At 40.1% G+C, this 21995-nt stretch overlaps 4 protein-coding genes across 12 annotated transcripts in view; 3 read left to right on the plus strand and 1 right to left on the minus strand.

Annotated features, from left to right (window-relative positions):
• The window catches only part of ank1b (ankyrin 1, erythrocytic b), a 79623-nt gene extending 69991 nt beyond the window's left edge, over positions 1-9632 (plus strand). For 4 of the 6 annotated variants that reach the window (XM_042224793.1, XM_042224789.1, XM_042224791.1 and 1 more), the window contains 5 exons: positions 1589-2243; positions 2370-2505; positions 2983-3054; positions 4594-4688; positions 4893-9632. In XM_042224793.1, the coding sequence (XP_042080727.1) occupies positions 1589-2243; positions 2370-2505; positions 2983-3054; positions 4594-4662 (932 nt within the window). In that variant the 3' untranslated portion in view covers positions 4663-4688; positions 4893-9632. The remainder of the gene's footprint in view (positions 1-1588; positions 2244-2369; positions 2506-2982; positions 3055-4593; positions 4689-4892) is intronic. The other 2 variants (XM_042224795.1, XM_042224790.1) reach the window with 2 other exon arrangements.
• Positions 9633-10889: 1257 nt separating this feature from the next.
• On the plus strand, positions 10890-14333 carry LOC102298036 (eukaryotic translation initiation factor 4E-binding protein 1). Its single transcript, XM_005931857.3, has 3 exons — positions 10890-11183; positions 13260-13451; positions 13981-14333. The coding sequence occupies exons 1-3, from the start codon at positions 11048-11050 to the stop codon at positions 14010-14012; spliced, it is 360 nt and encodes a 119-aa protein (XP_005931919.1). The 5' UTR covers positions 10890-11047; the 3' UTR covers positions 14013-14333.
• A 2396-nt stretch (positions 14334-16729) lies between these two features.
• Positions 16730-18884, minus strand: LOC102308719 (nodal homolog 2-A-like). Its single transcript, XM_005931895.3, has 3 exons — positions 18513-18884; positions 17463-18217; positions 16730-17360 (listed from the first exon to the last, which is right to left on the minus strand). The coding sequence occupies exons 1-3, from the start codon at positions 18811-18813 to the stop codon at positions 17208-17210; spliced, it is 1209 nt and encodes a 402-aa protein (XP_005931957.1). The 5' UTR covers positions 18814-18884; the 3' UTR covers positions 16730-17207.
• Positions 18885-20500: 1616 nt separating this feature from the next.
• The window catches only part of si:dkey-88l16.3 (low-density lipoprotein receptor-related protein 2), a 32132-nt gene continuing 30637 nt past the window's right edge, over positions 20501-21995 (plus strand). For all 4 annotated transcript variants that reach the window (XM_042224801.1, XM_042224804.1, XM_042224803.1 and 1 more), the window contains exons 1-3: positions 20501-20610; positions 21185-21307; positions 21543-21788. In XM_042224801.1, the coding sequence (XP_042080735.1) occupies positions 20553-20610; positions 21185-21307; positions 21543-21788 (427 nt within the window). In that variant the 5' untranslated portion in view covers positions 20501-20552. The remainder of the gene's footprint in view (positions 20611-21184; positions 21308-21542; positions 21789-21995) is intronic.

Here is a 21995-nt window from a genome sequence, read left to right on the forward strand (position 1 = left end):
TTTTACATTCAGAATGTTTTATTATTATTATTATTATTATTATTAGTAGTAGTAGTAGTAGTAGTAGTAGTAGTAGTAATATAAAGTAAATGTAAAAATAGTCTTAAAAAATAAACAATGAAAAAAGACATTAAAATTAAAATATATTTTTAAATGTATATTTAATAATTTTTAATTATTTATCATAGAAAATAAAACAAGCTTTGAAACGAAAATCTCAGATCATGTCAAATCTCAATGAGATTACATAAAGATTCTAACAAAATTTGAATTTTCTTTTTAAAATATGTATGATATAAATTAGAACCAACTACAGTGTGTGATTGTGAATTTGACTGTGTGCTTTTGTGCGTCTTTTTGTCAAGTAGTCCAACAAGCTGCATAATAAGTGTCATCCTGGAACTAATAATAGAAATGTGTAAACCAATCTAATTGGATCTAATATAATCAACGACTTGTGATTTAGCAGGATAAGATTAAACAACACATCATGCAGTGATTCTATTTTTTTTAGTTACCCTTAGATTAAAAGTTGTGTGTGTGTGTGTGTGTGTGTGTGTGTGTGTGTGTGTGTGTGTGTGTGTGCGTGTGTGTGTGTGACTTGTTTTATTTGTTTATTTTTCTGAGTGGGTGCCGGGCAGGGGATCTTTTGCGTACAGACACATGAATGCATGACTCTGATGTGCAGCTGCAGTCAGGGAGAATGCGGCAGTAACTTGCATTTTCTTTTCCAGAATCTGCAAGATGCTGCTGACTCCCCCGCAGAGACTTGTGACAAGGGTTGGAACGATAAGCGACGTTTCATTGCATGTTTGGCAATTGTATCACAGCTGCTACTTTAGCACCGGAAACAAAATTTGTGCAATCCTCTATGTGGAAAATCCAGGCTTTACCTCAATTAAACCTACCTTGAAAAAAAAATTATAATAAAATGTTGATGTAAAGCAAAAAAGGATGAAAATTTATACTAAAGAGAGCAAAGCCTTAAATTATTAAAAAAGAATATCGTGCCAACCCCACAATCAATTAAAGAACCCTACACTCATCTTTCTTTTCTCTTATCGAGAAACAGTTTCTGTTCTGCAGATTCACTTTCCGAAAGTGGGAGCAAGCTAGAGCCCAGCATCACTCACCTCACAAACAATGGATGACTCACCAAATTCTTTTATCTCTCACCTCACAAATTGCTGTGTCCCAATGACAGTTACCTGAATAGCTCTGCAAACTTGAAAAGAAATTTTTTTTTATTCGATTAGCCAAAGTAACAGTTTTTGAGTAATATCATTGTGTTCTGCCTTTTAGATCGAAAGCGTGAAAGCAACATGTTGGCTGGGATTAACTGAGAGTCAAGTCAGAATTACTGGCTTAGCATCAAGGCATCTTAATCCTAAATTAGAATTCTAAATTGTGATTGATAAGTAATTGATTAAGAGAAAGTCTTTTGTCTTGGTATATTGGGACAGAGCTGAGCCCCACTGTTTCCCTGGTAGGTTGGAGAAACAGTTGTCCCACCACCTCCCCATCCTCTCAGTGGCTGTGCCTGCTTGGTGTTAGTCTATCTCTTGTCTCGCTCCTGTTTTCCCTCCAGGTTATGGGCTGGTGCAGGAGGAGCTTCTGTCCCCGGCCTCCATGCAGTACAGCTTGCCATCTCCACTGGGCGTGGAGCCCTACTGGCAAGAGGTCTCCAGCCTCGAGTGCGCCCCCATTGCCACCACAGAGGAAGATACATTAATGGAGATGTCGGACGTTCAGGTGTGGCCAGCAGGGGTCAGCCCCTCTCTGGTTACAGTGGAGGACTCGTCACTAGAGGGCAGCAGTCGGGCTGACGACTCAGAGGGCGCCACGCTCTCCTTACCCTGCAGCTTGGGTCGCCCAAGCAGTGGAGCCAGCGGGGCCAGCGGCTCCATCATGGAGCTGGAGGAAGAGGAGGAGGAGGAGGAGGAAGGGGAGGTTGAGGAGGAGGAGGCACCACAGGAGCCAGCAAGTGCACTGGCGGAAAGGGACAGGGTGAGAGCCAGTGGTGCCGTTCCCAAGGTCAATCTAAATGGCCAGCTGGGAGGTCAGAGGTCGGACGTGAGGAGAGTGGAGAGTGTGGCTGTAGGAGGAGGAGCAAAAGGAGGAGGTGGAATGGTAGGGCTGGGCTCAGTGGAAGGGATTTCTGTTGTTTCAGGCCAACAGGTGTACTCCCAGAGGTGTGAGATAACGGGGCTGGGTCGAGCTACAGAGCACAACGGAGACAACCGGTAAGTCAACTGTGTGTGATCGCCATCACTCTATATATGTTTCTTTTCCACTGCCTGTACTCAGAATTAACATATCTGCTTTCTTTGTTTCCCTTCCCTCTGGTCTATTCGCGTTCTGCTTTTCAGGATGGTGGGAGGAGGAGCATTTCAACCCTACATGCCAGACAAGGACTCCCTACAAGGCTGGGTGGGCTCGGTGTCATCAACGCGTGACGGCAGCGTGCCAGGCTTGCACGTGGCCCAGGAGGCTCTGCTGACTCCGGTGTGTGACACTGGTTACTCTCATGTGCTGCGTGGGCGCCTCCTGCAGGGCACGCAGCCCTTTGACAAGGGGCTGGGCTTCTCTCATCAGGAGGCAGGCCAGCGAGCTTGGGAACAGGAGCAGAGGCGGGGACAGGTCAGGTTGCAACGCCGACCACCTGCCGCTCCCTGCGCCTGGAGGGGGAACATCTTTTCCATGTTTTCTTTTTTTAATGATCAACCGGGAAGATTGTCATTCAGTTTGATTTTTAAAAAAAAAAATCATCAACAGCTTAATCTCACTGAACGATCATCAGAACAGATGATTGACCACAATCAGTCACAGAACCAGAGCAGAATGATGTGTTGCACAGCTCAACACATCCAATGAAAAGCTGCCCATTAATATGATTTAACATTTGTGATTGAGAACACCTTGTTAAGAATTAGAAATGGATTTTATAAATATATATAAATTGTGGCCTTTTTTTCTTAACAGAGAGAGGAGAAGGAGGAGTATGTTGCTGAGGCACAGTTTGTTGAAGAACGTGGAAATGCACTTGCTAGAAAGGTGAGTCACTTTGTGGGTATTTTTCATTTGCAGTGAATCATGGTCATACCAACATTATAATTGTTGTTTATTTGTTATGAGTTTTGTTTAATTTTATTTATTCACTTATTTTGAGTTCAGCTTTCATGGTGGATTTGCTCATTTCAGTCTAGTTTTGATTGTTCAGTTGCTTTTTTTAAGTTTACCTATTTTTCATGGTGACATTTGGGTGCTTGTCATGGGCAAAATGTAAGTAATTCCAAGAGGCATTACAATGCAAAACCTTGACTCACAGCAGTGAAATGTCTTTGTGCATATTGCGTTGACATATTTGACCAAACTGACAAATACTAAAACATTTGCCAAAGGTCTTTGGCTGCACAAAGGGAAGGATTGTGACTCTGCAACCAGTGCAGATGTGCTTGCCTGCAAAGCTCCAAAATTCAACAGCACATAGCCTGCCGGACTTTCTGAAAAGTTGCACAGGGAAGTTGCAATGGAGTTCACTATGAACAGGAAGAATTGGGGAAGTATAGTGAAAGATCAGAAAAGCAGCAAATGAAGTTGGACATAAAGGTATGGAGGTGGTCATCAACTACAATAAGTAGGCTGTTGGTCAGTCAGTATTCACCGGCTGAAGGTGTCCCAAGAAAATATCCCTGCACCATTACACCATCGACTCAAACCTGAACCACTGATGTATGGCAGGATGGAGCCATGCTTTCACGTTATTTGCATAAAATGTGGTCCCTGCCATTTTATCTTGTGGTCGAAAGACTTATGGGACCAGACATTTTTCCAATGTTCTTTCATCCAGTTTTGGTGAGCCTGCAAAGACAGTAGCGTCAGTTAGCTGCTGGTGCGGTCTTCTACTGATGTAATCCGTCTGCTTAAAGATTCAATATGCTATACATTCAGCACGTCTGCATACTTTGGCTGTAATGAGCCACCTTTCCCCCTTATATAAGTTTGAAGGACTCTGGCCATTCAGGCCATTGGAATAGGACAATCATCGCTCTATTCTATTATTATTTTTTTAATTGAATTTATTTGTTTTCTGTATATTTTCAGTTCTAGTTCATTTGGTAAAAATTCTCACTTGTTTTAGTTTTAATTTGAACTTTAGTTGAAACCTTCTTCACACCTACTTTCAGTTTTAGTTAACACTGATAACCTTTTGTCACACCCAAGCACTGCAAACCCCGTGCTTTTTACTGTGAGTTATTCACAAAGCCTGGCCAACAGGGTGGGAAATTAACAGCAGCCACAAGGCAAATGTTGACAGCAGATGTGAACTTAAACCAATTATGATTCAGAGATCATCATTAAAAAAAAGCTTTTTAAAAATGACATTATAAAAACGGGCATTTGTATGGCATGAAATCTTTTGTGACTGATTGGCTGATTAACTGTGAAATGATGGTAAATTTGTGAGCCACAGCGGCCAGGTGGGCAGACAAGTTAGTTTCCTGCTCTGGTTTCACATGGAGGCTTCAGCCGTTAACTGGTCCAAGTGTTGTTTCCTTCCTTCCTTCCTTCCTCCCTGCCTCCTTGCTCCAGGTGGCGGTGGATGTGAGAAAGGGCGCTCAGTCAGTGCAGCACAGCAGTCTGCGGAGAGTTAAACACTGAAATACACTTTCTGCCCATCCCTTCAGGTATGGGACACAAGCACTAGTGCATCCCAGTGCTTGGATAGATGCCTTCTACGGCACCCTGTTGGAGCCTGTTAGAGCCTAAGCATCTCTCATACGTCGTTTTGTCTCATTCGTTAAACTTTGGCAGTGATTTTATAGAAGCTAAGACTAATTTAGCCCATGTGATGCATATCTACTGGTGTACTCCTTGTCTCTGTTTTGTAGGACCGGAAAGCCACTGCCAAACCATCCTCCACGAAAACACGACCGGACCGCAGAGGAAAATGAGCATGGAGGAAGTGCAGACTATTTAAAAAAACAAAAAAACAAACAGAATCATCCTCAACCTGTGACCATGGAGCACCACAAAACAAAATAGAAGAGGAGAAAAAAAACAGGAATTAAACTTGTAGTTTTATAATATTTGTAAAAAAAAATATCAACTAGATTAAGGCATGACGATACCGTTTCTTTTTCTTTTTTATACAAAAAAACATAAATGTTAGTTAAACAACTAAGAAAAAAAAAGCAACAAAGTGCTTCCTGTGAACTGTAATCGCATGATGACTGCTGGTGCATGCCCTTTTGAACTGTCATTATCTACAAACTGAAGGGGTACAAGGTACGGGGGCGGACCCACATAAGGGTTACAGGCTTTTTTTAAGGGCCTTCTTTCCCCCAACTGGAGTGGTTTGTTTCAGCAAGTTGAGTCTAATAACACTACAGCCAAAAAAAAGAAGTCCCTCAATGGATGGTTCTCTATACAGCTAAGCCTCTGCTGAGCCTCCCAACGCTTCTTTCACTGGACCCTTTGCCCTGTTATTCTAAATGTGATATATGCACTCTATGCTACGTGGACATGTGTCAGTGTGTGTATGTGTGTGTGCGTGTATTTTTCTCTACCGCATGTGTTTCTTGCTTCCGGCTTGGCGCTGAGCCCTTCCCCATGATTGGCTTGTTGTCCCTGTAATGTCACGGCGTGCTCAGCGCTGGAATGAGAAAGCCGCCGTGCTGCCCTGCTCGTGACTTCTTGTCCGCGTGCGTTTTTTTACATTTTTAATTTTTTTTCCTTTGTGGATGAAGATCGCTCCTCATTGTTTCTTTGGGACTCGTCCACTTTGGGTTTCAGCTTTGTTTGACTGCGGATGAGAAATGAACCTCTAGCTCCCCTCGTGTTTTCAGGGGGAATGTTTTCAGACAGCGGGAATGTTTTCTTTGGAAAAAGCGTGGGTGCTCGATTGCATTGTACAGCAGCTCTGAGGGCACAAAGCTTGACTTTCTATTCCCTCAAGCTTTTCTGTGCTCTTCCATTGCTTTTTTTGTTTTCTTTTTTTTCCCCAGTAGCATACTTTACCTTCACCCATAATCTATCAGTAGCCTCAGTCTATATGCAGTCAAATCACAGTCCTCTCCCATCAGCATCTAAAGGTCCTCCAAACCCTCTGTGCTCCCTCTTTTATCTGCTTGCAGTGGCTGTAGCGCATCACTGTTGAATTTTTGAGTCAATATTTCAAATTGTGGTGAAGAAAACATGAAGGATCTCATTCGTGTGACGATGCCGTGATTTGAGGATTTCTAAGCGAGAGTGAAATGGCAGCGAGGACAGACAGGTAGCACTGTGATCGTCTTATTAACACTGACCCCAGACTCGTGAACTGTCAAGACCCACATTCATATATAGCACAGGCAAAAGCACAGAAACATATATGAACACATTTCCAGAAACACACAAACATAGATCACACGGTTAAATAATTATTGCCTGGTCAGTGTTGTTGTTGTTTTTTTTTTCTTGTTTTCTTTGGAGTTTGCCACAGCAATAATACACAGAAACAAAAAAAACATGAAGATGGAGCGGCAACTGTAAAAGACTGGTTTCCTCAGAGAAGACACAAACTGTATCTGGATGAACAGCATTTGGCATTGAAGCTCGCCCTTGAAGTGAGTGAGTCAGGACGTACTGATGCAAGATGAGATGACTCAGCTGTAGCAGTGCGAGACCTTGGAGGCCGGAGAGTGTTTGTGTTTCAGCACTTAACGTAGCAAAATATAAACCAGGATATCTTCATTTAATATCTGTTAAGAAGCTTGCTGCTGCCATGAGGCGGAATCCACCGAACTCTGTTTTCCTTCTTTTTTTCCCTGGATAATTCAACTTGTGTTTCTGTAAATCATCAGCTCATCACCTCTGAAACACTTTATGCAGAAACTGGTTGGCAGCAGCATGAAGGAGTTACATCATAGTAGCACGCATTTCCTTAAAATCACCTATATCTCCCATAAGTACTGTAAATGCTACTGTAGCCTGAATGAGTGAGACCGGATGAATGAACACATTGGTTATACATCACGCAAATGCACTTACTTTCCACGCCCAGTCCATGCACGAGAACCTCATGGGATAATAGCACGTTTTCCACTGTTACTTCACTCAGGTTTTCAGTTCTGCTCTATCAGAAAGAACAAAAGATGTTTGTTTCTAAGTTCTGAGTCATCCTCTCAAAGACAAATGTGGGACACAAGTGAGCGATTTAGAGTTTTCTGTTGGGGCTGTTTGAGGTGGGATGGTGATGCGTGGGCTTTTTTTGGTTTGGTTTTTTACTTTTTCTTGGTGGAGCAGGGTGGTTTGGTGCAAGTGTGTGTGTAGTTTAGTTGTGTGATTCACATTAGACCAAAAAACACTGAGTGTGTGGTCAGTGCCAGCATGTCTACTTAACCTCGCTGGTGCACTGCTCCTGCTGTGACACCACTGTTGGTTATTTTTGTCTTTACTCATTTTTTGTTTGTTGGTTGGTTGTTTTTTTTGTCACAGGTTGGAAAAAAAAAAGCCAAATAAATTTTGTTGAAGCACAGGCAAAAGATTTTCCTTTCACCAGATAAATATAAAACAATTATCTTCTCATATGTATACCTTCAATTGTCGATGCACGTTATTGTGTAATCTTACCTAATCGGCCATTATGCTGAAGATAAAGTCAACAAATGACAAACAAGACGCCCACTCGACTTCACAGCTCCCACAATCACTCTGTTAGTCTTAAAGACTTTTACTGTATCAGCACAAGAATGGGGGTTGGATCCAGATGTTTTATTTCTGTGTTGAGGTTTTAATCCTTAAGATTAATACTCTAAAAAATGTATTTTGATGCTGTTAAAGGTCAGAGGTTTTTCAATTTGCATCCCTTAGTAGATTAGTTTTATTATCAGCAGCAAGAAACTGGTTCATGAAAAAACTGTGTGACCGTAGTGGATGTAAAATGGTGGATGCATGCAACAGTCCTAAAGTTTAGTGCTAATCCCATGATTTTGTTGGAGCTCTGATTGAACTGTTGCTTTTCTTTTGTATGTGAAGAAACTTTGGAAAAATGTTTGCACTTAATTGATATACTATATTTTTGAAGTGACTGCAAATCTGGTCACTGACATTTTATAAAAAAAAAAATTGGCCATAGCTCCCATAATCTCACAGCATGTCTCACCCCCTGATTTGTAGAGACCCACTTTGAAGCTTCAATTTCAGCATTTTGGTTGTTAATTTGTGTTTCCTTGGAACCAGATGGCACAAGCAAGGTTTGGATCTGGCAGGAAAAACCAAGGGACACTGCACACGTTATCGTTTATTTATTTATCCACAATCTGTCTGGTTTGCAGTGTGTAATTAGAGTTAGGTTAATTGGTGATTCTAAATTACCCATGACTGTAAGTGCAAATGATTGTTTGTCTCTATGAAATCATCAACCCCCATATTGGTTCATTAAGCAAGACTAGCAGTAATTGCCTTCACTAACAAAGTAGTTGTTCAAACAACAAGATTTCATTGTGTTTTCCTAAAGTTTTTAACTTGTGTAGCATGAATTAAAACAAATTTCACTCTACATATTTAAATAAATCACTTCAAGTCAATGTAAGTATACTACGTTGATCCAACGTAATCTGATTACATTAAACCACCAAATGCCAAATGTGTTGGTTTGACATGGTCAAAAATGGGTTATTGTACTTGGTTAAATCACATGGAAATAGGTGCCATGATTAAAATGTGTTCATCCCACAACAGATTTTTTTGAGTGTAGTCAGTACTCTTAAAACATGCTTACTTCCCCCAGAGGCATCAGCCAAGACTAAAATCTTAAGGATCATAACTTTGACTTTAAGGAGCTGTCTTCCTGCTTAACTTCCTGCTTAGTCACATTTGAAATCCTGAAAAAAAAGTCTCCACAAAGCAAAATGATGTATGAAGTAGTTTAATTATGTTTCCATACATAGATCATTTGGATTTGCCGTCTGAATTAAACTTGTCTGTGATCCTGTGCACTTCCCCAGTGTTTGTATGTACAGTATGCGAGTGTTTGTGAGTGTGTGTGTGTGTGTGTATGATGATGATGATAATGATCATGATGTTTGGTTCCAATTCTGGTTGGATCAGCGGGAAGAAGAGAGACCGCAATTTCCCAGGCATGTGATCTGAGAGGACGTGTAACCTACAGCAATGTATTTTAAAGAGTATTGTAAAATTTTAACTGTTGCAAAGAATAAAGATCACCTATACTCCTTTAGAATGGATACATGACAATGTAAACGCAATATCATATTACTCTATCCTAAGGAATGCAACTGCGCACATGCACAAAAAAAAGATGTTTTTATGAAAATATATGTATAAATATATGACAAAATATATTTAATTAGAATGCTATGCACCCTCATAGAGTTATTATGGATGTTCTTTAAGCATTATCTAGACTAGGCCGACGTCCACGTCATGGGGAATGTAGAGGCTTTGTAGCTATGACCACTTGTTTTCTTTTCTTTTGTATTGTCCCGGAGAGAGGATAAACCAACGTGAATATGTATACAAGCCTTTCAATCAGAGTCATTCTGACATGAAGATATGTATAGATCATTTTACCCTGTACACCAGCTCAAACCATTTACAAGAATTAATAAACAAAGATGTGACATAAATGTGGTGTGTTGTTTTCGCAGCAAGTGCATTTAAGTGCCGTCTTTTTACTCTGTGGATGTATCACTGAATTGGTACCGTCTCACACCTCAAGACACAGACGTGTGTCCTGGATGTCTGAGAAGTTACAAACATGCATCTTCTTAATGTTTTATTCGACAGATCCAATAATTTTATGCAATATTTATTCCCTTCTTATGCATCTGAAACCTTATTTTCGAGGAAAATGTCCCAAAGCTACGGAAGCGTAGAGCTGCCACCCAGGCAAAAGAAAAATACAAGTGTATCACGTTATAACGTGAAAGGTTTATTGTTCTAACAAGATACTTTTCCTGTTTGTACAATATACTATCATGTTTGTACAATATACTTTTCACGTTTGAACAACATAATATCACGTTATTACAATATACATAATTATCACGTTCGTACAATATAAATATTATATTGTACAAACAGGAAAAGTATCTTGTTAGAACAATAAACCTTTCACGTTATAACATGATACACTTGTATTTTTCTTTTGCCTGGGTGGCAGCTCTACGCTTCCGTACAAAGCAGTTGCACATACACAATACATACATACACGAGAACTTCAGATATCTCACGTCTAATTGTTCTTTTCCCCACAAAGTGGTGATTGAATAAACGGGATTGGCTTCAGCTTCTTTGAATCGTCAGTTTTTAGTGTTAAGCAGTTAAGAAAGAAGAAGGAAGAAAGATCCTTTTGGTCTGCCAAATGTACAAATATGCACAGACTGTTAATTTATTGTACTGTCATGTATGGTTAAAAGGCTGAAGAAAGAAACTCAAAAAGAGCATGATTAATATTTTTAACTGTCACAGTGTTTTCTCTTCATAAATATGTTTTTACTGTAGTTGATCATATACTGATTTGTGGAATGTGCTTAAGAATGCCATTTACGCTATCATCCACTGTAAGTATACAAACTGAACTTCTTTGTCATTGAAATCACTACATTTCCATCCCGTTGTAGAAATTTGCATGATTGTAGCCTACCTCTGTGTTGGTTTTGAAAATCTTTTGTACATTTTGAACAGTTGTGCATTTTAATCGCACGACAAATGTCTTATAAAATGTGTTTGCTGTATATTTTTATTGTTGCTGTTGCTGTAAAGTGTTCTTGCAGAAATGTACCATTGCATGTATTTGATTGCTGCAGATTAGGAGGGAGGAAAAAACTACAACATCCACTGTCAACATCAAGTGACGCCCCCTAGTTTTAGCCAATCATAGCCCACCGCCCCACGTGTCGTTTTGTAGGAAGTTCCTGGGATGTTGTTTTGGGTTTTCTCAGAGCACGTGGAGGCATAGTGTAGCTTTCCATGCTCAGTCTGCGGGCGTACATGCAGCTCTCCTCATCTGTGGAGTGTCATTAGCGCATAGAGTTGAGAGATGTCAGCGGGAGGCCAGGCCACCAGGAGCCGGGATATCCCAGCCGTCAGGCGGGTCGCTATCCACGACGCTGCGCATTTGCCAAACGACTACTCCACGACCCCGGGAGGAACTCTGTTCAGCACCACGCCCGGAGGTACTGATGTCCAGAATGAGGAAAGAGAGGGATTCAGAATAATCTGTATCTATTTTTACTCTTTATTTGCTTTTTTTTCAATAGGCAGTACACGCCTATTACAGAAAGTCTTAAGAAACTATACAAACTGTACTTGCAAAACTCAGTAATGCATATGACCTGAATGACACAACAGTGGGTGACAGTCTGAGCGGCTGGTTGAGTAAACAGCTCTCTGTAGCACCTACCTGAAAGCAGCAGTTTGAACAGCTTGTACATGTCAGGGGTATGCAGAGGGTTAAGGAGTTTAGAAAGCAGCAGCACCAACTTTTGTTTTGGTCTCAAAAGCCAAAAGGTTTGCTCACATGTGAATTATTTTCCTCTTCAGATGCTAATCAGAAAAAAAATTATAATTATTTATTTAAAATTATTTACTTAGTATCCCAAGATCATGATTAGCTTATCCATATGACTTAGAGACAGAGAAATAGAATAGAAATATCCTTTATAGTCCCCCACTGCGGAAATCCACGTATTCCAGCAGTAACGTGGCAGGCAGACGGGGCATGGAGATTCACATAAAAGTAAAGAATATAAAATAAAAAGCAAGAAATAAGATCTTTTACAACAAATTTACAACATTAAAAAAATACTGTACAGCTATTAAAAATAGTATACTCAAATTTAATAAATGTGCAGCCGAGTGGGATATTTTTTTTAAAAGATATCCAAAAAGTGCTGTATACTTGTGCCTGACAAAAACAAAAAGAGAGAGATATTTGGAGTTATGTTTGAAATCCAGCTCCAAAAACAGTTCGTGGTAATGGAGGTAACTGAGGTCCTGTCATGTTGTCTTGTTAATGTTTGACAGCGTTGGTGTGTCCCGAAGTATAACAGCTAGCAGAAGCAGTACTTTATGGATCCACGTACTGCAGTTGTTTAACAAAACCAGAGATTATTTCAGTGTATTTTACATGGCTTTATTCCTCCGCCCTTAATTATTTTCCCATTTATGCTGATTGGAGACTTATACCTGCATGTGTCTGATGGCTCTGGTTACAAAATCTAGCATTTTGCCCCCTCTGCATGAGGTTTTTATGTGCATAAGCTTTAATCTAATGTGGAAGTCGTCACTTATGAATGGCAGCTTCAGTGTCATTATCCAAGAGTGTGGGCAGTGTGCAGCCTATGTTTACTTGCATATACAGTTTACGACTGTAAGGTCAAATGTTGGCCTGTGCTCAGTCACATCCTATTTATAGTCCTGGTATTACAGCAGCCTGTTGTTGAGCTGCAATAGCAACATGTTTACTAAACATGGACACACTGGTTGTATTAATTATGAACAAGTGGGACTAATGATTGTGAGAGATCACAAAAAAAAATCCAAAAGCTTACTCACCAACCAACATAAAATGCCAACTGCTAATGTGAACATTTCAGAAAACTTTAAAGCTGTAGCCAAAAGAAAATATTTTAATCTAAACTGAACTGGTCAAGCTACACACAACAGAGATCATCTGAGGCCGTACTCAGGACCTGGACCAGCAGTAAGCTCAGTTTTGACCTTTTTTTTTTTTTTCTCTCATTTTGGGGGGCTGCCATTGTTTTATTTTAAACATTGACAAGCTGGGGCCTTGGGAAGCTTCAACTGCAGAGATAAAAGTTAAGAAAGAAAATGTTTTCCCTCAGCGGTCGTGAGAAACCTGACTCAGATGCACATGCCCACTACAACTGATACTGTGTCCTGTAACATTAGCAGGTGGGACACAGATAAAACACAAGTGAGTCACTGAATATGTACCAACATAGCTGATATGGGCTGCAAAATTGGGCTAAATGTCATGGGCATGTATGGACCTGCGCATTGTTGGGTCACACTAGCAGAGAAAAGCAGGCAAGCTATTTGTGCACCAACATGTTTAAAGTTTATATTAATAGTTGTAGTTTTAATCTTTATTTTATTTCATCATTGTTTACATTTGATTTATTCCATGTTATTTTTATTTTGAAATCTGTTTTAGTATGTACAAGGATTATCTGCTGTACTGGAATTTTCCCAAATAGTCATCACTTTAAGAAAATGCTAACCCGCAGGTACCAGAATCATCTACGACAGGAAGTTCCTCCTGCAGTGTCGGACATCTCCCCTGACTCGCACGCCGCCCAACCTGCCTGACATCCCAGGCGTCACCCGGCCACTCAAGCCCGATGCCTCCAGCGACACAAACCAGCCCGATCAGTCGCTCAGCAACAACACGGACCACAGCGTGCATGCAGAGAGCGCAGGTAAACGTGTGCATAATAAAGATGGGAAAATGCACATGAGCTTGTAAAGCTTTGCAGTGGAGACCAGTCTGTGACCATTTGGCAAAAATAAGGATTCCTTGACTGATTGAGTGGTTGTTGATGGCAGCAGGTGGGGAAACAATTTCTTAAGGGCCAATCATTTCAAAGTAAACTTTACACATTATGAAACTTTGAAGGCAAACATTCTTCATGTCTGCTTTCTTTTGTTGACAACAAACATGGAAAACTGCAGGTAGCTGTGGTGATCTGCTAGCGACCAAATCAATCACTAGAAGGTTTTTGATGCAGCACCTTGCGTGCAACTAATTTTATTCAGCAACAGCCAACAGTGTCTAGGAACCACTGCCAACCAGTCGGGGATTACACGTTGTTTCATAGCAACCGATTGAATGTGATTGTATCACCTTCAATATGAGCAATGTGCACACCACGTTACATAGGAAACTTCATTAAACTCTTATTTCTATTAATTGTCCACTTTTTGTTGTTGTTGTTTTTTCTTTTATAGGTGAAGATGCCCAGTTTGAGATGGACATCTAAAGCGGGTCAGCTTTAAGGATTAAAGCAACATAGTTTATAGTTTTTGTTTACCGGTATTAAAAAAGCATATCTTTTAAAACGATGAGCCTTTTTTCTGTGTAATCTGTGTTCAGAATTGCTCTGAAAACGTTTTGTAATGCCTCTCCTGTTCAAGTGTGCATGAACAGTTTCTTTTCTTTGTATGATTTGTGAAATATTTGACAAATAAGTCAAGGTTTTGTTACAATTAAATAATTAAAATTTTATGTAATTTCATTCATTTCTCAACTTTGATGACTTGTCTCTAATTTGTTTTTACCAATAAAAAAAGAGAGAGACCGATCTGTTTATAGTGAAGTCTTATTTCATACCTTGCAGTAAGTGACTCTGACCATTTGGTGTCAGCAGACAAACTGTTAACTGAAGTTCAACTTTAGAAATCATTTGCGACCATATTTCTGGAAGTCTGATGAATGTATTTGTTATCTTTAAGTTTTGGTCTGATCATCAGCAACTACTGAGGGAAACTTTCTTTTTCGTGCTATTGTTGGCTAGAGAATAAGAAGGCTTTGTTTGTGGAAAAACCAAAGTGACCCAAAGCTCTAACAACAGAAGCTATAACACTAAAACTAAGCTAAAATATACCCACAGTGCATCCTGTAGTGTTGCGGGTAGCTGCAGCCTCAGATTAGGTGGTTTGGTGAGTGACGATGACCCAAATAACTTTCTGGTGTAAAATCTAAAGAATATTTTGTGAAACTATTGTGAGGACAAGTTCATATTTATTTTAAATCTCCATTTTTTGGAAGGGTTACAATATAATGATAAACATATTTACATGCAGTAAGATGAGACGTTTTCTTCATTCACCTCTCCTGACCTTATCTGCATTTTTGGTCCGTTCATTTTATCTATTGGTAACACCTGATGAAAATAGTGGCAAACCCTGCAGCCAGTTTGCTCTCCCACTCGTGCACCCCTTTCTCGTTTCCCCCATAGACACATCCTTGATTCCTCATCCTTACTCCTCTCTTCAGATCTTAGTGCCTCCCATCAGAGGTGTGAGAAGAGGAAGCGATGAGGAGACGGAGGGGAAAGATGAAAACAGGCATTTAAACTAATTAGACATCCTTACCTCGGGGTTGTTAATTTCAAGTAGTGTCAATGAAATATGATGTTTAACTGCATTATAAATAGTTGTCTAATAAAACTGGTAAATAGATGACTGCTGTATTTTATGACCTCAGATGTAAAGGTGCTTATGTTTTATATTTTAGGGCTGCTTTTAATGAGACTCACAACATGCAGCAATGTGATAAAAGATATTGGATACGGTCAGATTTTTGCACACAGTTCTCATCAGCATGAATACCCTGGTAATTTGGGACTTTTAATTATTTTTTTGAACTGTTCTTTTTTTCAAGGTGTAGTTTTTTTTTTTATCTGCACAAGTTTGAAATTATTAGGGTGATTATTGATTAACTCCTGGTAGTTTCTCTTTTCGTTTGTTTAACAGTGCTCATTGGAAACACCGACACTCAGAACAACGGGGAAGTCCGAGGAACTCAATAAAGAGATCTACACAAGTTAGGAAGGCTTCTTGAAGCCATTTCTAGACAACTGCCAACTCCACAGCCATCTGACAATTATATGTAAATACAGGGTGAGAGGAAATTGTTTAGGATGTTCAAGAAAAACTCAGGAACCACCAGAGTTCAAGCCTGCCACGAAGTGGAAACTGCTGAAATATTAGCGTCAGTGTCCAAAGTGACGTGAGCTTTATATCAACATTGACTGAGAGGGTGTCGACCAAGAAAGAAGCCCCTGCTCCAAAATCATCACCTTCGAGTTTGACTGCAATTTGCAGTTAGATAACACAAATATTAAGGTATTTGGTCAAAATAACAAAAGCTATGTTAAGGAAGGGTAAAGGTGGCTTTCAAACCTATGAACACTGTCCCAACTGTTGGCATCATGCCCTTGGGCAGTTTTGCTGGTGGTACTGTTACATTGCACAAAGTGAATGGAATTATCTCATAATTATTCAACTTCACCTCAAATCAGCAGTTAGATGGTTGAAATTTGGACATAGTGTCAATAGTTGCTGTTCCACAGGACATGATCTCTCATTTTGGAACAAAGCAGACATTAAGCTCCTGATGTGACCTTTTTGAAACCCCAACATCATCACAATTGAAAGTTTACAGACTACGGTTAAAAGCCATGTACTTGCCAGGAAACCAAATGAACTCTACCAATTTTGCCAGGAGGAGTGGTCAGATATCCAGCCAGAATTATACCAGGTGCTTGATATGGCTACCAAAAACAACTTGTTGGTTTTGAACTTACTAAGGAACATTCAACCAAATATTAGTGGGGGTGTATGTATAATTTTGGGTGTGAATTTATACTATTAGCCTTCTCTAATCCAAATGACACAGACCCAATAGACCTAAGTGCCTTCTAGTGTTTTGTTCAGCAGTATCTAGATCCTGGGCTCTTTGTTTGTTTGTTTGTTTGTTTTTTACCTTTGTAGAGTCAGGGGCTGTTTGTGAGACATTTCCATCTACAGCCTTGGACACCAAAACCCAACAACTCCTGTGCTTTTAATTCTAGTGTGTGGTTTTTCTGTTAACAGGTAAAAATATTTCTTTACCACCAACATTTCAAAATGAAAACACAATTTGGTCAAGTTGCTTAAGAGAAAAAAAAACAATTTATTGCTCTATTATGGCCTATATAGCAAATATACAAATAGGTCAATGTGACCCAAACGTCTCAATAAAGAATATTAATAATAATGATAATAATGAAAGCGCTTACAGTAAACCATTCTGTAATTTCAATGGTATTAGAGGTTCAGTCTTGAAGCATAAAAACAACATAGTTTCTGTGACAATATAGTGCTTAAGTCTGATCATGTCGTGCCTTTTGAGACATGGCTATTAAAAGGCACAGCTTATAGTCCCACATAATTTCCTATAAACAGAAGCTGTTTCATAACTGTTTAGCTCTGTAATTTAGAGAGAATCGTCCAGGATATATACTAGAAGCTTCCTGCATCACATCAGCAGTCTCTGTCCTGGACAGCTCTGTGCTAGCAGACACACACCCACTTTGCCGCTCTGAGATCCCAGTACTCTCGCTGTAGACCCCTTTGGTCCCGTGGTTCACAAGTTGAAGGGTTATATGATTTCCCTTCTGCAGGCGTTTCCCTCATTGGCAGCCACACTCCTCCACCACCATGTCGTCTTGATGCCTCATGACCATCTTTCCATCTTCGAAGTACAGCATGGAGATTGGTGCCAGGTGTGTGGGCACACAAGACAGACAGGGTGCCTTGTCTGGATGATGATAATTCAACAGGCTCTGGAGAGCGGAGAAGAAGAAAATAATTGATTAGAGAACATCTATTCATGCTGTTGGGGCATTATCAGTACTGTTGCATATGATGAGGTGTTTCAGTCTTACCTGTATGTATGCGTGGTTAGTAGGGGTGAAGGTCTCATCTACTGGTGTGGGACAGGTCCCTTTGCAGCGATAAGCGTTGTATCGTTTGGGATAGACAATCCACTCACTCCAGCCGAGTTTCTCAAAGTCCACCCACATGTCCACCTTCCTGCACAGATGATCCTTTTTCTCCTCTTGTGTTGCCTTGTCGCTGGGAGCATCTCTCCCACCCTCCTCTCTCTGCTGCTGGGTCTGCTGGTCCCTCTTTTCTCTGCTACTCCTCATCCTGGAGGGTACGTGCTCCCTGCCCAGACCAGCGTACTTGGAGTGCTTTGCTGTGCGGATGAGCATTGGTACTCGCTGGTCCTTTGCTTCATGCTTTAAGAAGACCACCATGATGACCCTGTCAGCTGTAAGGTGCTGAAATAATTCATGCTCCTGCTCTCTCTCCTCTGGCTTCTCTTCCCCCATCCTCTTTGCGAAATGCTCCCGATGCTGCAACCAGCGATGGACTATGTGCGTCATGTTGAACACTTTCCAGGAGGACGGCGACACCAGTGAACTGGGATGAACTCTAAGGTGGCCAAGAAGCAGCCTATTCTCGGGGCAGTGCATGCACCGCTCACTGTGGGAATGGTAGATGTCTATTGAAGCGCTGGAAGATTCTTTAAAAGCTGGCAGGCGGATGCGAAGCTCAGCCAGCTGGACAATGTCGCTTGCAGACATGGAGGACATGTCAAAAGTGAGGGACCATCTCCTGCCGATCTGCTGGCAGCCTGAAACAGATACGATAAAAGACATTTTTAGAATTATACCACAGGGTAAAGCTATGACTTATTTAACAATAGACATGCAAACTATTAAAGGGGAATAGAGAAAAAAACACATTTTGTAGTAGTGTGTCAAACTAAAGTACATTTTGCTGCTAAATGTATTTATGAAGTTCTTCTGTTTGTAAATTATTCTTTTTCATCCATATTTTCTAAAAGAAAAGTTGGGCTACGTGGCTTTCAAATGGCTTTCAAAATACCTAAGCCCGTTTTCGTAATTTCCCTGATGTTAAATACTCACTCTTAGCGACCAGGCTGATCACAGAATCGGAGCTGTGAAGATTTTCTTCGTTCCAAGTGTGGGGCACGCTGTCAGCCTGAGTACTGATCTGGTCTTCGATCAGCATGACCCGGTAGAGATGGATCATGTAGTGCGGCAGACTGTTAAAGCGGTGCCTCTGTGCAGCGTGTCTGGCCCCACCGTCCCGAGCTTTCCTCCCACGGAGCAGTTTATCAGGGTGCATCTTAGGGATGGCGAGAGCCTGAACCAAATCCACTAGAAGAAGAAGCGCAAAAGCGAAATCCACAGCTCGTCTCTTCATAATTTGTCGTGTTGTCTCTTCGGTAGGCAGATCCAGAATGGTCAGGTGTAGTCCCAGAACCGGATTTATAATCACGCGTGTCTCTCTGAAGTTCTTTGAAGACAGCTGTCAGGCCTCTAATGGCTGAAGGACGCCTGTGATCTAAGGGGTATAACAGGGACCTCCTATGGGCTATCGAAACAGAGTGCTCTTTGAAGTGGAGTCCCCCACTCTGATTGATGTTTTGTATACTGGCGATCCCTCAGATTAAAAGGCATGATAATATTTTTTAGCTAAAGAGATTATGAGCTACACAATTGCGCCTTGATTAATTGGGAGAAACAAGAGAGTTAATCAAAAAAACTGCTTTTTTTTGTATGACATCATTAACAAACTGCGCAACCCCTTGTGTCCTATTTCTGTCCAGGACACAAGCGGAAAATATAACAGGTTATTTTAGACCAAAATAAATACGATTTTTGTTTGTTATTTGTTTTAATTAATTTAATTTAATTTTAATGTATTGTTAATCTTAAAGGGATGTCAGTGCTCAGAAATGAATAAAACGAACTGAACATTTTCAATAAATATCAGGAAGCCTAATCAGCAAAATATTAATAAACAATATGAAAATATGCGGAAGCAAACCGGTGATCTCCTTAATTTACTGTTTTAAAAGAAACCTGCAATGCGTGTGTTCCGGCATATTATCAGAATAATATAATATAATATAATATAATATAATATAATATAATATAATATAATATAATATAATATCAATACATATAGAAAAACAATTAAAATCAAGGGAAAGTTCAAAGACAGTATAATTAATTTGGGCCACTGTTTTAGAAACTGTAAGTCATTCCTTGCGTAATATTGCGTTTCCAAAGGCACACGACTTTCATCGGACGCTAAAGCCATTAAAAGCTAACACACCCAGAGTGATAACTGCCCGCTAATCGTGTCCATTCATAAATTAAACAGCTTCGGGACCTCAGTTAAAAGAAGAAAGAGCCCATGTACAAAGCTGCCGTGCTTCTGATGAAAACATTTAACAAAAGGTGAAACTGTTCAAAGGTGTCGTTTTGTTCCTTTAAGTCATTGTGACAACATCAAACAAAATTATTCAAACTAGCTAGTTTTATGTAAAACTTTAACTAATTCGTTTCAATTAGTTGGACGAATGAAAAGCAGTACTGTCAAATTGTTTCATTAATTGACATAACGAAAGAATTTCATATTGGATATAATTCATGTTTTCATGTAACAGCGCGCAAGTAACACAACCAGATGAAAACCTTAAAGTGCACTGCACACACAGTAACACGGTACCATGTTGAGCCTGAAATACTAACATCATTATCTAGAAAGACAGTGCAAAAATATCACTGCATGCACACACATCGTAACTGTTCTTCCGTGCGTAAAACCACAAAACCTTTCGCAATGGGCAATAATTCATCAGCCTGACTTGGTGGTAGAACTTCATCACCATAAAAAAAAAGAAAGCTCTCCAAATGCAACTTTAAATTAACTTAATTCAAGGGTGCGGTTGCTATTATTAAAAATAATGTAAGTATGTTTTATTTGGCACTTTTTAAGAAAACGTCGAGTTTAAGTTTAAACACAGCGGAATAAATCAAATTTTATTTCGCGTTTTTAACTTGATCGGAAGTGACTCTGTCCGCCGCAGCTACCGGATAAAAGCGTTTCCTCTCAGCTGCTGCTGTTTATCCCGATGAGCCGCGCAGGTCGACATGGATTGGCGCCTGTTGGTTTGTTTGATTTTTCTGGCGCATTTGAGAGTTTTGAGAGGTATTTTTTTTCTTTGACTATCCAAGGGTAGACACTTTCAGTTTCACAAAAATAGGCAAACCTGTTTCTACGGGGTGGATTTTAGGGTTCGCTATATGTCAGGGTTTTGCTTGTGTGCGGCAGATGGATGTTCAGGGTTACGAGCTATATTTCAAATAATCTGTGCTTCATGGAGTTTGCCTAATCAGAATGATTGTAACAACGAGACAAATGAGTATGAAACTAGCAACATTAGAGTTTCAGGACGTTTAAAATAAGCGAAAGTCGCCGTTCATTGGATCCTATTTAGCACTGAAGTACTTATTTAGATCAAATCGTGCAAAGGTACGCCGAGAATCATGAGCTGATTTGTACTTCATTTGATATTCATTTAACCGTATGAAAGTCGTCTTTCTAATTAGAAATTTTAAATAGAACATTAAACATCTATTTCTGACTGCTTTGCATCTTTTTCCACTCGCATGTCATATGATTGTACAACTTTTTGTTAATACAATTACAACCAGTGAGGAAGTTATTGTTTTAATTTGTCTGACCACATTTATTTCTTGTTCATACTCTTCACATTTTGTAGGACAAATCTCGGAGTGCAGTCATGACCAGTGGCAGTGTGACGATGGCGGGTGTATTCCTGCTGTGTGGAGATGTGATGGAGATGGAGATTGTCTGGATGGATCAGATGAAGTGGACTGCACTGGTGGGCTCCCCCCCTACCCTGTGGGGAAAAAAACTCATAACTTTACACATTACAGTATTATCTATTTTTTTTTCCTGTAGTTTGAGACTCTTTAAGTGATGTTGAACAAAACAACTTTTAAATGAAGCACAAAAGGCAAAGTACTTTTTTTTTCTAACCTGAGCTGCAAGTATAGGTTGTTGGTTCAGGGGTAAATAAATGGAACCTTTTAATGTTTTTGTTTTCTTTCCTTCAGGACTACGAGGCTCTGATTGTCCGCCAGGTCAGTTTCCTTGTGTGGACTCTGTTGGCTGTGTTAAAGCGTCGGCCCGCTGCGATGGACAAAAGCAGTGTCCCACTGGCTCCGATGAGGAGAACTGTCCAGTCACAGAGGGCTGCCTGGACTCTGACTGGACATGTCAAAATCACATCTGCATCCCTAAAGAGCTGAGGTGCAATGGAATAGATGACTGCATGGACAACTCTGATGAAAAGGACTGTGGTGAGGAAAATGCCCTAACAAGAAACTAAATGTCATTCTGTGTATTTGTGACACTTTCTAAACAAAATTACCAAAAGTCACATTTTTCCATTACAGATCCAGCTATGCTGTAACAATTCTTTAAATATTTTGGATTTTTATCATCCACTAAGACATATTTATAGACTCATTTGTTCTGTGATATATATATATATATATATATATATA

This window comes from Haplochromis burtoni, unplaced genomic scaffold (genome assembly GCF_018398535.1).
Source record: "Haplochromis burtoni strain Fernald_Lab_line unplaced genomic scaffold, NCSU_Asbu1 Contig_151, whole genome shotgun sequence".
Classification (NCBI taxonomy): domain Eukaryota; kingdom Metazoa; phylum Chordata; class Actinopteri; order Cichliformes; family Cichlidae; genus Haplochromis; species Haplochromis burtoni.

Bases quoted from the DNA above. Each gene is read 5' to 3' on its own strand.
- LOC102298036 (XM_005931857.3), top strand. From the start codon at position 11,048: ATGTCAGCGGGAGGCCAGGCCACCAGGAGCCGGGATATCCCAGCCGTC. The intron at 11,184-13,259 runs GTACTGATGTCC...GCTAACCCGCAG, and splicing joins GTTCAGCACCACGCCCGGAG to GTACCAGAATCATCTACGAC. The intron at 13,452-13,980 runs GTAAACGTGTGC...TTTCTTTTATAG, and splicing joins CGTGCATGCAGAGAGCGCAG to GTGAAGATGCCCAGTTTGAG.
- LOC102308719 (XM_005931895.3), bottom strand. From the start codon at position 18,813: ATGAAGAGACGAGCTGTGGATTTCGCTTTTGCGCTTCTTCTTCTAGTG. The intron at 18,218-18,512 runs GTGAGTATTTAA...TATCTGTTTCAG, and splicing joins GATCAGCCTGGTCGCTAAGA to GCTGCCAGCAGATCGGCAGG. The intron at 17,361-17,462 runs GTAAGACTGAAA...TCCGCTCTCCAG, and splicing joins CTAACCACGCATACATACAG to AGCCTGTTGAATTATCATCA.